Genomic DNA, 15,358 nt, shown 5'->3' with positions numbered 1-15,358 from the left:
CAGCAAAGCACCAGGGACCGTTGCCCTAAACCAACTGTAAGGTAACACAAATCTGCTTTACCTCTCTCCTAGCAAACCCAGAAAATTTGAATTCATTACCTTGCCTTAGCTGTATGCTTAATGCTCTCAGACAGTGTTATTGCAGATCAGGAGATTTGTGGTGTCTTGCTGAGGCAGAGCAATTTGAGAGTGTGAAAGACAACCTACAAACAAATGCAACATTCTGAATTAATCTTATCCAGGGACAGTATTCCTGTGTTTCACCAGCAATGAAGGGATCTCTAGCAAACAACAAACTTATATATGCTTTTCACAGAAAAATATGTTCCTGAATACATCTGTTATGAAAAGTGCCATCCCTATTTCCAGTCTTCTTTATACTTGTTTATGTTTATATTTATGTGTACGTTTATGGCCACCAGATGTTTTTCTGTCAGTTCAGCCAGTTTGCAAATTGCTCAGCTTTAAAAAATTTGATTTTTCAACATCCACAACTCTCTGGATTTTCTCACAAACAGAGGTTCAGCAGTGTCTTATTGCAGCATTATATTAAAATAGCTTATTACTGAAAGGATTTCAGGGAAATTTCTAACAGTGTTAATTTTTCAAAACACTTTATGTACATAATTTTTTTTAAGTAATTCTTATATAACTTAGAAGTATATAATAGCTAATCTTGTTTTTTGTTTTTTAAGGATCCACCCATGGCAGTGACCCTTGGACTACGAATGGAAGAAATGATTTTTAATCTTGCTGACACACATTTATTTTTTAATGACTTAGAGGTAAGAATCAAAGGAATGCTAGCACCAGTATTCCTGATTTTTAACTTAGTGGCTTTGTTGTGCATTAGTGTTTATTGCGTGTGACATTTCTGCCTGTGTAGTTTTTGGGTTTGTCTAATCAGAGAGAGGTTATCCAGTGGCACTGACTTCCAGTGTCACCAGAGTCCTTCTCTGAAACTCAATGAGAGAGAGAATCTGCAAACTACCTATTCCTTTCTTTGTCCATCTTTTTTGGTTTCCATGTGTGTAAAGCTGTCTGCTGTCATCTCCAGGATGGTAACATGTATGCCTCACGTTCTTCTCTTGAAGTTCTCCGTATTCATTTGCTTTCAATGGGTGCCCTCATCTGACCAGAAGAGATGTTCTTCTCTTGAGCAGCCTTTTGGCTACATGCCTGTGTTACTTGTTGAAATGTAGAATATTCTTCATTTACCTCAAAGAAAGCAGCATCAGAGAGCTGGGACTGTGATAGATGTTCTGATCAGTGATTTCTCTTCCCAAGGTAACCAGGCAATCAATGTATTGTCACAATATACCCAGGAAATATAATTTGGCAATTGGTCAGAAAAGGGAGAGACCTCTTCCTAGGAAGTGCCCTCTGACAGGTGGGCAGCTCACCTGTCAAAGGACATGGATGGACTCTCACAGGGACAATGGTCTGGGAGCAGGCTTGTAGCTGAGCTTCACAGGCTTCTTATTTCACTCTTAAGAACCCAGATCTATTAACATAGACAGTGACAGCCTACAACCATGTGTGTCAAGACACAGGGTGAAAAACAGTTTTCAAATTAACCCAGGGATTTTTCAGACCTTCTGCTGGTCTAAAATGGTTGTTTTCTTACTGAGAGTAGATCCCAGACTTCCTTCCATAGACAGATACTTGCCATGAATGGGAGCTGGAAGACTTCAAGGTTTTATTTTGAATCCTAGAGAAAGGTTTCTGGTGACTGAATAGACAAAATAAAGATAAGTGAAATTTTTCCATCCACTGAGTTGTTAATTTTGTCTTTTGTCCCTTCATCAAGTAGGTAGTAAGAAAAGCAGAAGGTGCCAGTTTGTGGTTGTCTTCATCATCCCCTGCAGATCTCATTTATTCTTAGCTCTTTTTAAGTCAAGAAACTGGAATCTACTTCACTCCACACCTGACCTGTATTTCCTCCTTCCAGCAGCAGAAACCAAAGCAAGTAAAGCCCTGGACATGCCTTCCTCAGTGTGTGCTTCATTGCAGTTCTAGAGAGGCATCTCTTGACAATGCAAGTACATTCAGTGAATGTCTCCTTCTGGTGCCCTGTACCAGGGAGAGATTCCAAATGAATTTTTCAAAGCATTTCTTAAATTTCTTTTTAGCAGACCTTTGCCCCTGCATGTTCAGAGTTTATGTGGCATGAACGAAATTAAAGCCATTCTGTAGAATCTGTTCTTCAATGTTGTGCTGAGTTCAAGTGGAAGAGTTCAGCAAAATGGAGCTTTGCCCTCCTTCCATACTTCTTTATTCTTACTTATGGCCACTGAAACTTCATTCCTTTCTCTCATTATTTATTTTGTCTGTAGATTCATAAGTTCAGCTGTCATAGGCGGATCATTACATTTTGGCTAATCTTCATAGGATGGTTTTAATACCCCTGTCCAAAAACTCATATGCCAGCTCATTCCAGAGCTTGAACAGTTCCCAGCTTTAGATGAATTAAAAAAATAGTACTTGGGAACTGTCTCAGAGAGTCTCGTAAATCAATCAGTTTGATTTGATTAAAAGCAATTTATATATATATTTAATAATCTCAATTTCTACAAGAAATTTTGTACTTTATGGCTCAGAATTCATCTTGGCCTCAAAACCAACTCTCTTACAAAATTACCAAAATTCCAAAGTTCATGTGCTGAAATGAGTTTAATGCATACATTTCTCTGTGTGTGAGAAGACCAGGAATTTTCTATCTTCTTAGCAAAAAGGGTAAAATGCCCAAGCACGTAGAGGCAGCCTTTATTATGCTGATGGATAAACCTGTCTGTTTAAATCTGTTTGCAGAGCACATGGCCATTACTGAATATTAAAGTGCATCTGTATGATGAATGTGTAATGAATTCTGAGAATTCCCAGAGTCTGACTTGGTTCTCTCCCTCATCTCCCCTCCTCTCCCCATCTCTCTTTCTCTGTCTTCCTCTCTCTGTCCTCCCCCAGGGGAGCAGAAGTGAGTGCTGAGCTGCTGGTGATCATGGCCATCAAGACACGAGACCTTCAGTTCTCACTGGAGGGAACGAGACAGGCCTTTATTTGCTAGGCAGACAGATTGCTTATCCGTTCATCTTGTCACTTTTTCAGTGGTGAGCCCTCAGGTCCCACGCCTTCTGTCTTGCTTTCATCTTCAGCCCACAGTAAACCTCGTGGCTCTGGACATGACAACTGTGAAGTGCTACTGAACCTGTGTACCTGTAATATTTACTCCAGTCCCTACATCTCTAAACTTTCTTTTTTTCCTGTCTTTCTTGCTTACAAACACTGCATAGCAGGTTCTAGGAATAATAATCAAGTTATTGAAGTTATCACATACAAAAAGAAAGTTTTCCTTCCTCTATGCAAATCCGTGTCGCTGCAGCGACTGCTGATGCAGGAATTCCGATCTGCTGAGACACTCCCTGCTGACCCAGTAACCCATGCTCTAATCAGCCAAGCTGCACTTTTATTTCAGGCTAGGCTCTTCTCCAGCTACTGCATTCTCAGGGTATAAATTTTAGTTAGCTTGAGAAGTTTCACTCGGGAGGGCAGTTGGTGTTTTGCCATGAAAATAGGAGTCTGGTGTCCCAGAAAGTTCATGTGCTTAAACAACACTTAGGGATGGGACTCAGATTTATAATAATGGCCAAACTAAGGCATTCTCTTTTCAGCCAGGTAAGGAATAAAATTGAGGTTTTCTTCATATCTCAGTATTAATTCTAAGACAGCATTTAGAAATGTATAATAGGTAAATATATAATATGTAAGGCCTATTATGCACAGCAAAAAACCAATTTCTCTAAATTGCGAGTAGTAATTCAGACATGAATCTTCCAATTATTCCTCTCCACTCTCAGGTCAATACTCTTGAATGGAAAGAGTATTAATTTCAAACAAACTGAATTATATTTCAATTTTTATCATTATCCTATCATATTTTAAAGGAGATTTTGTCCTTTTTTTCTCACTAGAAACAGAAATTAGAAATTAAAAGTAAGATTTTGGTAAGTCTCAGAATTTGGGAGGCAGGTAAGACTAGTTTTAAGAGAGACTGAAGCATATATATTAAAAGGGCTTTTCAGTATAGCCTAAGAAAGCATAGTGCAGTTTTGTGTTCAGCCTGGTAAGTCAGTGCTTTTACTGGATAGTGAAATAATTGTCTGGTCCAAGATGATAAGTTTTATGGATGATGTATTTATTCTTTACTCTTAAATTTTCATGCTCTAAAAATTGCTGCAAAGAATTGGCTGCATTTAGATATAATTTTAATTAGTATTGCTTCAAACAAAAGCTAGATACTATACTTAGATTTCTTTCCTGCATTTGCTCTAACAGGAAATGTATTTTTCTGTTTCTTAGTTCTGACATTGCACTGACAGCCACTGTGACTTGAGCTTAACCAGTACTGTAGCTGATGTGAAAATTATTTTACCTTAATATTTAAGTTGACAAAGAGCTTGCTTTCTTTCCCATAACTCTTTAGTGTCATTTAAAGGCAAACTCAAATGTAGTGCTGTGCCACCAGTTTCCTGTTTCTTTTGAGAAAAGTAGAGAACTGTCTCAAATCTGCTCAAACGATTGGCTTTTTTTTGTTTTAATAGCAAGATTTTTCCACACAATGTAAGTGAATTTGTAAAAGGTAAACGTTTTAGTTGAAGTAGATAAGTAAACAAGAAAACAAAGTAAAAAAAAAAACAAGAGTGATGGGCACATGAGCTTGTTTGATGGTCAGAAAATGCGTATTGTCAGCGTGTACAGAGGAGATGACCCGTAGATCCAGAGAAGAAAAGGAAGAGGGATAAAGAGGAAGTTGGAAAGTGCTGCTGGGTTTGATCTTCTATATAACTTTTATGTTAACTCCTATATTAACAACCTTCTTGCAGGGACAAGGGGATGAGTAATCAGAAAACTGCATGGTCCCCTTATCCTGTTTCTGGAGTCAGTCACAGAACCACAATGAACCAACTGTGAGACAAAAGAAACTTAAACAGCTGAGCCTTTGCTGCCCACTCATATTTAACTTAATAATGAAATTATCAGCAGAACATTTACCTAGAATTTTCAAGGCTGGAACAATGTAGCTGAAAGGCTTAACAAAACCCAAACATCAGCAGACACTCCTTATCCATCAAGGCTTTTGTATGCCTTTCATTTAATTAGTATACCTTCATATCCACAAGATTTTAAACTTTTAAACTTAATACTTTTACGAGTTCCAGGGAAATATGTGAAGATGATTAGGAAGCCAGATATTGCCCAGATGTTGCAAAATACAGAGTCAGAATTTTTCTCATAGGCTTTTTTTCTGATTTTTGAGGTCCTATCCTACACTGGGTGAAGCATAGTTCCATTTTTTTTCTGGAGTGTAAATGATGAATAAAGATAAAGAAATTAATCTTTTATTTCAGCTGCCACATTCCCTTTACTTTCTCTCTTCATCTGCTATTTACATCCAAAAATAGCTTCTTAAAAATATTCTACAGCTCAAGATAATCTCCTCACACTGACCTAAAACAATTTATTTCTCCAGTGAGGGAAAGAATGCTTCATTCCTGTTCCTTGAACGCAGCTCTATTATCCTATCTTAATGGAATAAGCCACATAAGGAGAGCTTGGTAACTCTTTCTTTTAGCTTTAGCCCAATATTTTAGATTATGATTGCTTGTATGATGCAATGAAATTATGTATTTGAAAATTAAATTATAGATATTTGTTTTATACATAATTGCCTCTTGAAACAGCCTAGTTCCTGCGAGTAGAAGTCTCTTAAGCTTTTGCTCATTGCAAAGCAAACAAAGTAGAAAGATGAAATGATAATTCCCTAAATTCACACTCTAGGAACTTGTGTCTTACACATTTGGAAATCATTCCTCTGTTCAGATTTATTCTTTATCTGTACAATTTACCACTGTAACAAGGCAAAGACTGGAAACCTAGAAGGACATACCCCTGCATGTCACAGAGAGCCTGAATTAAGGGCTGACTTAAATGGACACTGAATTTCAGGTGTGTCTTTGGGTCAAGATGTTAGTTCCAGCAACTATTGAAAGCAATTATATAATACATGATAGCTTAGCTTATATATGTACTTTTTTTATCACCACAATTTCTTATCTTTGTGCTCTAACCACTGTGCAGATAAGGAGATTTGATAGCTGCCCAATTATGAGGCCGTCTTGGAGGGGAATTCATATTTCCAATGTCCCTCAGTTCCCTCAAATTCCTTCCATCCCTTCCAAAGCCATGAAATAATCAAGTTCTGTAGGATTGCTGATTATATGTGATTTTCCAGCCAAAGGCACTCACATAAATTAAAACAAGAACCTGATAAGTGTCCAAACTACTTAACATAAGTTTTACTCCTGTTGAGGTTCACCATCAATTGCTTTAAAGGAGTGGGAGAATAAGGTTTATATGATTTTCAAGTATTGGTATACTAGGAAGGCTGTAAATGAGACTTACAATTCTGGTGGCTTTACAATTAAGAAAATTTTACTCCTAAAAATCACCTCAAAATTGCATATTGTTTTTTTTAAAGGTCTGTTTAGTGATTCTCACTGTGTAGAAGTTGAAGTTTACTCTTTTAGAGATGTTGATGGCAGTAGGAAACTGTGGGTGTGCACAGGCTGCCACCTCCTGGTGCAGCCAGTGGCCTGCGCTGCTCGTTTCTTCTGTACTAAGCCTCCGGTGAGCAGAGTGGCTCGGGCTGGAAAATACGTCTAATATCCCCTCGTCCAACCATTAGCCCAGCCCACTGTGCTCGCCACTAAACCGTGTCCCCAAGTGCCACATCCACACAACTTTTAGACCTTTCCAGGAAGGGTGATTGCACTCTCTCTTAAGATGGATTTGTCATTTGGGTTTGCTTTCTTTCTAACAGGAATGCGATCAAGTTCATATAGATGATGTTTCTTCAGATGATAATGGACAAGACCTAAGGTAAGATACAGAAATATTTTTTTATTTTTTTTTTTAAAGATGAAATAATTTGAGCATTTACAGGAATACATTGTATTTATTTTTACTGTATTTTGGGTGTTTGCAGTACCTACAGTTTTGCAACTGATGGCTTCCATGCAGCTGCAAGTAGTGCAAACCTTTGTCTGCCAACAGGTGTAAGAGGAGGGGTTGACTGGATGAGGAAGCTGGCTTTCCGTTACAGAAGAGTAAAAGAGTTGTATAATACTTACAAGAACAACATAGGAGGTGAGTTCAATTAGCAAAACCAGCTTTGAATGCTGATCAGTCTAAGCTGCATGGTGATGAGCTGCACCCAGGGAAGGAGCCTGGGGGAAGCCACAGAGGGAATGGAGAGTGATATGACTGAACCAATGGCTGTTGAAAGCTACTGACTGTAAAGGCAAAGCCACATGCTGTTCTGCAGGGCAAATGCAGTTGGGGAAACAAGCAAGCTCCCAATTAGCTTCCACAGAGCCCATTTTCCTCCCTCAGAGCCAGCTGATTTGTTGAACCACTTAGACTACTTAAGATTTGCTGTAGTTCTAAGAAAGATATTGTATAGTTTCACAGCACGAATTGTTTGTGGATGGCCATTTCCATCCTACATTTTCATGATCTGGTTGGTAACAACACTGTCACCTAAACTTTCTGCTGGGTACCTGCTAGTCTGTTTTCACCAGTGGATGCAAGAAAATTCTCTCACTGCCATGCCAATAGCCCCTTTTGTTGACTCTGGAGCTTACACAATTTTGTCTCCAATCAGTCCAAATCTCATTTGGGACAAGAACTTTGCTGTTACTGTTTTAATTCATGGACTCACATATGTCTGCACCAGTAAATTGTAGGCAATCAGACAGCAGAGCCAAAAGAATCTGTCCTGGATAGTCCTGTGTGCCTTGCAGAGACAGCCAGCCTTCTTCTGAGGAGGGAAATGTGCCAGCTGACCCCCTCAACAATAGACAGTGGGAACAGAGAACACTTAAAAGTCTTCAATAATTGCTACAGTCACGTATTTTCACTCTCAGAAGTTCAGTCTTTCCTCACCACAGGGTGAAGCAATAGGACCAAAGTGTGGTAGTAGAGGGCTGACTTTCACTTGCCCTACTTTGCCTTTCACTGGTTTTGTGAATAGAGTTGTTATATATTAATAATTCTTGAAACAGTGTTAACCAAAAGTTTACTGGGTTTTCTTGCATCTCCTGATGCATCTAAGATTCTGAAGCTGCTGCATTTCATAAAACCTTTAACAGTGATTAGAGAACAAGTCCAAGAGCATAGCACAGGGAAACACACTGAGAGGAACAAAACATTGCAAATATAGTGCAGAAATGTGGTGCACTGGATTAAGGTTTTTATTGTCTCCCACATATCCTGCATCTGAAATATAAGCCATTCTTAATGGGCAGGTTTCTTCAGTCGTCCTCCACATCTTAGCCTTTTTTATGATTTTTGTAGCTTATCTGTATTTGTTTATTTCAAAAGAGCTGCTAGAAATTATCAGAAGGCAAGATCAATCCATATATTTTTAGATTATTTCACTTCTGATTTTTGAAGACAGTCATCATCACTTGCAGGATGTGAAAGAGAAGAGGGATACTAAAGTTCAGGAAGCCTATTTCCCTGCTCTTCCAAATCTACATTTAAAATATGTTGGTTCCAGCAAATTCATGTCTCAACATTCAATAGGCTGGGTATTTTTAAGTGTCTGACAATTTATACCCAAAAAGAGGTTTTTGAGGACTATCTTTTAAGGACCAAGAGAATGAGATATGAGAACATAAGATGTGCAGCCATTTCAGGCTCTAAATGCTGTAAAAGGAACCAATTACAACAGGACAGAAAGAGCATGCCATCGGTAAACTAATGTATTTTTGTATGTGTACTATCTGCAGAGTCATAAGTAGGGCAGTTTTAAACAGTTTATTCTAAAGTATCTTCTTTTGTGACCATCTTCACCTGTGATCCCAATGACATGGATCTCCTTGTCACTGCCTCTGATAATTTCAGAATAAGGTATGTGGGAGGAGCTGGTTTAAAAATATGTTTCTGAGAGAAATACTTTGAAATGCAGCCTGATAGATAAAGAAATGCAACTAATCTTTATTATTATCTGAAATACTATTTGATATTCCTTGATATAGTGAAGTACAAATAAAATCTATGATTTCCTGATCATTGAAGACAATAGATTTTCTCTGTGATATTTTTTTCAAGTCATAGTGGAATTTAAAATAGAAACAATGACCATAAACCCTATCTGATACAGAATTTAATTCTATTTTTCTCACTTCTCTTACATTAAAGGACTCCTGGGTCCCGCTAAAAGAGATGCATGGTTGCAATTAAGAGCAGAGATTGAAGCTCTGACGGATTCCTGGCTTACAAATGCACTTAAATCATTATCAATTATCAGCACAAGGTATGTATCTGAGTCTGCTGTAAAAAAAAGTTTTTTAGACATGTAATGGATATTTTTTTTTTACATTTTAGATGACAATAAATTAGTGCCTTTAAAGAACAGAACAGGTCTACTACGACTTTTGAGTCGGACACAGGAAAAGTGGAAAGTGGTTTAATTTATCCTGATTCCAGCATTTACTGAAGATAGTGTGAAATTTCTTCTCAAATGAGTGTACATTTAAAGTGTATTGTAGAATTCTGAGGCAGCTTTTAATTTATTACCTTGTGGACAGCATTCTCTGAACTCCACAGCTCTCTGTTCTGTCCTTCAGTGTTTGTGCCTATCCGCAGTGCTACCTAAATACTGTACAGATACCAGAACATAAGGACATTTTTCTTCTGTCCTTCCAAGCAAACCAGTATATCTTAGTATAAATCTTAAGTTTTCACAAGAGCAAAAAATCTCTTTTAACTAAAAGTCTGAGTTCCCAATATTGAGACAGAAAACGTATTGTTCCTCTGAAACAATAAAACTGTGAACCCTGCTGCTGCTTAGTAAGCAGTGCAATATGTGTCTTACCAGAAATCCTAAAAAAACCTAGTTTCAAACCACAAAAAAGAACAACATTAAGTCATCTTGCTTTCTGATCGTGTCTGGAAAAAGACTCGGTGTCAAGTGGAAAGAACAAACTTGGAAAGACACAAAAACAATTTCAACATAACAACTTTTACAATATGCTTATCTCTTAATTGTTTATTTAACAATGTGTGAAGCACTTCAGGAGGAAAAAAGTAACAAATTTGTGTAAGCTGTTGTGTTTAGCTCTGCATTTCTTTCTGAATTGTTACTCTTCAGAGAGACTTTTGCAGTTGAGCATTGGTGGACGAGTCTGGAAGACTGTTATCCTTCACTCAGGATTGTTAAACAATAGTCTTTTGTCGTGTCTTCAAGTAACTGTACAACTGTAAACCTTCAGAAGCTACCTGTGAGTCAGCTAACCATTACTGATATGTTATAACAGGAAATTGAGATACATAAAGGTGAAAATAGCAGCCTGGGGTCTTGCTTGGAATTTGTGGAAATGCCAGGAGGAAAACTCACAAGCATTTACTTTCACATCATGGTCATGCTCATGTTCCAGCCTGTGAGGGCCTGAAGTAGCTCAGCTCTGAGTTCTCTGGCCTGCACAACTTCTCCATTCAAGTTTCTGTCCTCACCACTCAGTGCTAGCTTATTAACATGATCGTTCTTATCTCTCCCTCTCTTCAGAGATATTCTTACTCTTGAAACTTGAAGAAAGCAATGCCATTGTGGAGAAAAGTCTAGATAAAAGATAGATAAAAGAGTAACAAATTATGTTTCTGTATTATCTAAACTCTTTTATTTTGCTGGTAGCTACTGACAATTAATTGCCAGCATGAAAACTATGCTTTCAAAGCATTCAAACAACTTGTTTTGGAGGTTGTTGATAGTCTTAAATATCTGTATTTATCTATATTAAATATCTGTATTTTACTAGACTCGTCTTCAAAGACCTGGTTTTTATAAACCAGTATGGAATATTTCCTACAAATCAGGCCTACATATTTTTAAAGGCTTTCACTAGGGGTTTTATGTACATTTTCTGTAAGTGATGGTGCTGAGCAGCTTTACTGTGTGAATGGAAGTAAATATTGAGGGATCCTTAATATGCTCTCCACAGCTGGTTCACCTCATCAACATTTGGGTCCTGTTTTAAAACTATTTAAACTTAAACTGTTTCTCTCATTTTAGGAGTAATTGTGTAAACGTGTTGGTAACAACAACCCAGCTTATCCCAGCACTTGCAAAAGTTCTACTATACAGCTTAGGTGGAGCTTTTCCTATTGAAAATATATACAGTGCAACCAAAATAGGTAAGAAAGTTATTCTTTCATCCATTCTGACTACAATGCATTACCTTTTTTTTTCCCCCAGTAATGGATGTATTCCAAAACACTTCACTGACACTTAGCAGTTTTAGTTATAAGATTTAGGCATTGCATGTGTTCAGATGTGTTTATGTCAAAGAATTCCAAATTCACCTTATTTTCAGTGATGCCTAAAGGAGTAGAGATGCTGATTAAAAGCCTCAGAAGCTCCTTAGTATGGTCCAGAAAACGAACGACTTGCAGAAAAGAATGAAGATAAGTTTTTTGTGAATTCAAATCTGACCAGAAATTCTGTTAAATTAGCCTCTGCTCTGACCTTCAGCTCTACGCAAGCCAGGCCACAGCTTCACAAACCTTTTCCTGAGCCATAGTCTGTCAGTGGTGGGAATGGCAGCTGTTTCTGACAGAACCTGTGCTGCTGGATAACAAAAGGGCTCTTCCCCATTCTGTTCACAGCTGTGTCCCTTTTGTGCATTATGACTTGGAAATGTATGGCTTCTGGAAATTGCATGCAAAACTGTAAACCAAGAAAAGCAGGCATTTCTGTGAAATGTGATGCAGCATACAGTGACTGATAATTTTGCAAATTTTACCCATCATCAGTTCAGGAATGCTTCATATCTATATCCATGAAAACCTTTATAGCATGGAATGTGTCACTTAATTGACAAAAGCATTGCAATATGTTTCATAAATTATTTTCACAAGGGAAAAAGCAGTGCATATTCTAGCAGTGTCAGGCAGAACTATTAACTCAGTCATCATTTAATTAAGTTTTTCATTACTGCATCACCCATTGTTGCAGATACATTAGAATTAAAATTTCTGCTTTCCTTGTAAGAATATTATTACAATCATAAGGAAATATTTAAATTCAATTATTCATTTGCTAACCTATTCATTTTTGCAGTGCTGCTAATTCCTTTGTCTTAGTGGTTTTCTTGTAATGATTAAGAGATCTAGTTTTACCTGAAACATGTGTTATTAAGGGAATCCATTGCTTCTTACCAGATTAGGCTCTAAATCCCAAGGTTGGGAACTTCTTAAAAGTAGTAGTAGCAGCAATGTCTTACCACTGCAAAAATCCTCTGTAAGGCTTCACCATAACTCACTTGATAGTTTGAATAAACAGTGCATTGTTTTTCAGGCAAAGAGAGCTGTTTTGAGCGTATAGTGTCCAGATTTGGCACTAACATAACTTATGTTGTGATTGGAGATGGCCGAGATGAGGAACATGCAGCTAATCAGGTAACTTCACTCTGAACTCTTATCTCATTTATCTTCCAGGAAAAGAAAGTTGCTTTGAACGAATAATGCAAAGGTTTGGCAGAAAAGTAGTATATGTTGTAATTGGGGATGGTGTAGAAGAAGAACAGGCAGCAAAAAAGGTAACCTGTCTTCTGAAATGTTGGTGTGATACATAGCTACTAATGCAAGCCTTTCTGTTTGCATTTTTGTCAGTGTTGCACAAAATGACAAATAATTTCAGTCCACAGATGCAAACCAACAAGAGCATGATGAGATCAGCATTTAGAGTAAAATGAACCATTTGGATTCTAGCATTTGCTTCGCTTCACTTTGGAAAGAAAAAAAACCCAAACCAAAACAAAAAAATTATTTTTTAAACAGATGGAAAAATAATGCAGAAAAAATGTCTGACAAACTTCAAGCAAATTAAAAGACAAACAGAACAGATAGAAAGGGTTATGCGATGATGGTTGGGAGGGGTGTTTTTCTTAAAATGCTGAAATTGGGAATGTTTCAAGAGAAGTGTTACAGAGAATGTGGAAAACATCTAAAGGACTGTGCAATTTTTTTTGCTAAGGTAGATAAAGATCCATAGTTTACTGGGGCAAATATGATAAAAATATAATTTGCTTCAAGAAAGACATATCTGCTTAAAGGAAAAAGAACACAATGTAGAGATTGTGCAACAAATCTGTGTTTCCAAAAAAGAATTGTTTCCTAGTTTCCTCATGATGATTCAAGTCTAATTTCAGCAAAGAAGTTTTTAATGTTCAGAAACATCAAATTAGTAATTTGTGCTGTGCTTCCCAATATAACCCATGGAAGTGTGCAGAAATTGAATTTTTTCCTCACAATGTCTGTACAGGACCAGTTATCTAAATCTTGTTGTGCTAGATGTAGCAAAATTAAGCACTGTCTCAGCATTGTAGTTGGAGTGGAAACAAAATGGAAATAACCAAAATGCTCATTCCAAATGGTTCCTTAATATAGGTACAGTACTGGTGATGGGTCCTTTATAATTTTTGCTAAACAGTGGTGGTTGGATTGTGGGCTTTCTGATTGGGCATGCTTTTTCCTTAACATTGGCTATATTGCATGGATAGATGTAGAATTCAGAGAGATGGATGAATATAGCACATTTCAAATAGATCTAAACACAACATGGAATTATGTGGTTTTTTTCTGTTCTAATGAATTACTGAAGGAGAATACTGTGTATACCTGCATCTCTCACAGACACTGATGCTTTCTGCAATACAAATTATCTTTTCTTAAACTAGAAATGTGTTATTTTCTTATCCAAAGGCATTTCTTTTTCTGCCTGGATGGAGAAAAAAATCTAATTCAGCTCTATTTTGAAGTGTTGAATGAGAAACATCTTTTCATGGAAGTGGTATAGTCCTTTAAATGATTATTCAGTATTTTGCAGTCAAATAAGTGGAGCATCAAATGATTTCCTGTTAATGCTCCTTTGTACGGGCTTGTGTGCTAACAACAAGCAAGTAGCTCTTACTAAGTAACAGGCATTTTCCAAAGAAACTATTAAGAAAGGCTATCATCCTATTATTTTAACTTGAGCTGCTAAGCTCAGATCTATTTTGGTCTGACTTTTGTCAGTACTTGAACAGCAAAAATCAATCCAGAAACACAGTGGTGTAAGATAGGAGCTGATAATCTCTAACTGTCCTTGTGTGTCATATCCTTGTGTGCCTCCCTGTGTCACAGTGTTCATCTTTCCTGACCTTTTCCCTCCTCTAACAAACACAGCACAACATGCCTTTCTGGAGGATATCCAGTCATTCGGACCTCTTGGCTCTCCATCAAGCACTGGAACTAGAGTATTTGTAGCTGTGTTCTAAAGCTGGTGATCCTTATATATATATACATATATATATATATACACACATACATATATATATATGTATACATATTTCAAGTACACTGAATTTTTATGTGTGATTCAATGCCTCTGGCTTTACACATATGAATTGTCTTAAGAAGGGAAGAAATATTTGGAATTAAAAATTCCAAACTGAAGAATTCAGATTGCTGAATGGAGTTAAAGCATTAGTGCTACGTAAGAAAGCTCTATGGTCTTATATACGCAACGTTTTTAAATGAATTGAAACTGTGGAGGTTGCTGGTACACACCAAGTGAGCCCTGACAGGAGTGAACAAAGGACTCGAACTGGCAAAGCACCAAAACGCATTTTCCAGCCAACAAGGTGGTGTTCAACAACATTCCTCAAAATGGGATATATTCTCAGCACTGAGGTTTGAACCAGACTTTAGCCTACCTAACGCAAAAAATCTGAATTGGAATGCACTCAGACTGTATAATGACAATCCTGTCTAGACGTGTAATTTGTGTAAATTATTGATGAAAATAATTTACTGTGACTTTATTAGCAGCTGATTTTGGAAGTGGATGCAATTTTTCTTTCTTTTTTTGGGGGGTGGGGGCAGGGGAGGGAAAGGGTTATATAATATTGTCTCTTTTATAAGTTTGGCAAACAGAATGTGCATATGATGTGTTGTGCCTTAAAGAGAAGACTGTGTTTGTGTGTTATAATGTAATTTTGGTTAAAAACTCTGTAGATAAACAAAAAACCTTTGTGATAATTTTTGACATGACCAAATTTGAAATTCAAAGAAATCAAAGAGCAGGGCTGCACCAAAGAATTTAAGTATTTGTTGCAGTAAGAAAAAATAATAAAGGAAAGTTTGTGTTTTTATTTGGATTCTGAATAATTCCACTGATTTTTTGAGAAAAGTTAAGAAAATATTGGGAGGTTGATACTGGGGACCGCTACTTGGAAAGGTAAAAGAAGAAATAGTGTTT

The 15,358-nt window shown here is 37.1% G+C and overlaps 1 protein-coding gene across 1 annotated transcript in view; it reads left to right on the top strand.

Moving 5' to 3' along the window:
- The window catches only part of EYA4 (EYA transcriptional coactivator and phosphatase 4), a 121,731-nt gene extending 107,367 nt beyond the window's left edge, over nt 1–14,364 (top strand). Inside the window, exons 13-19 of the mRNA XM_054279688.1 lie at nt 696–785; nt 6,878–6,936; nt 7,043–7,203; nt 9,262–9,376; nt 11,132–11,253; nt 12,556–12,656; nt 14,284–14,364. Of these exons, the coding sequence (XP_054135663.1) occupies nt 696–785; nt 6,878–6,936; nt 7,043–7,203; nt 9,262–9,376; nt 11,132–11,253; nt 12,556–12,656; nt 14,284–14,364 (729 nt within the window). The remainder of the gene's footprint in view (nt 1–695; nt 786–6,877; nt 6,937–7,042; nt 7,204–9,261; nt 9,377–11,131; nt 11,254–12,555; nt 12,657–14,283) is intronic.
- Nucleotides 14,365–15,358: the final 994 nt, after the last annotated feature.

Source organism: Melozone crissalis, unplaced genomic scaffold, assembly GCF_028551555.1.
Source record: "Melozone crissalis strain CALT ecotype California unplaced genomic scaffold, PUWL_Pcris_2 ptg000027l_1, whole genome shotgun sequence".
NCBI lineage: Eukaryota > Metazoa > Chordata > Aves > Passeriformes > Passerellidae > Melozone > Melozone crissalis.
This window is presented reverse-complemented; position numbering and strand designations above follow the sequence as displayed.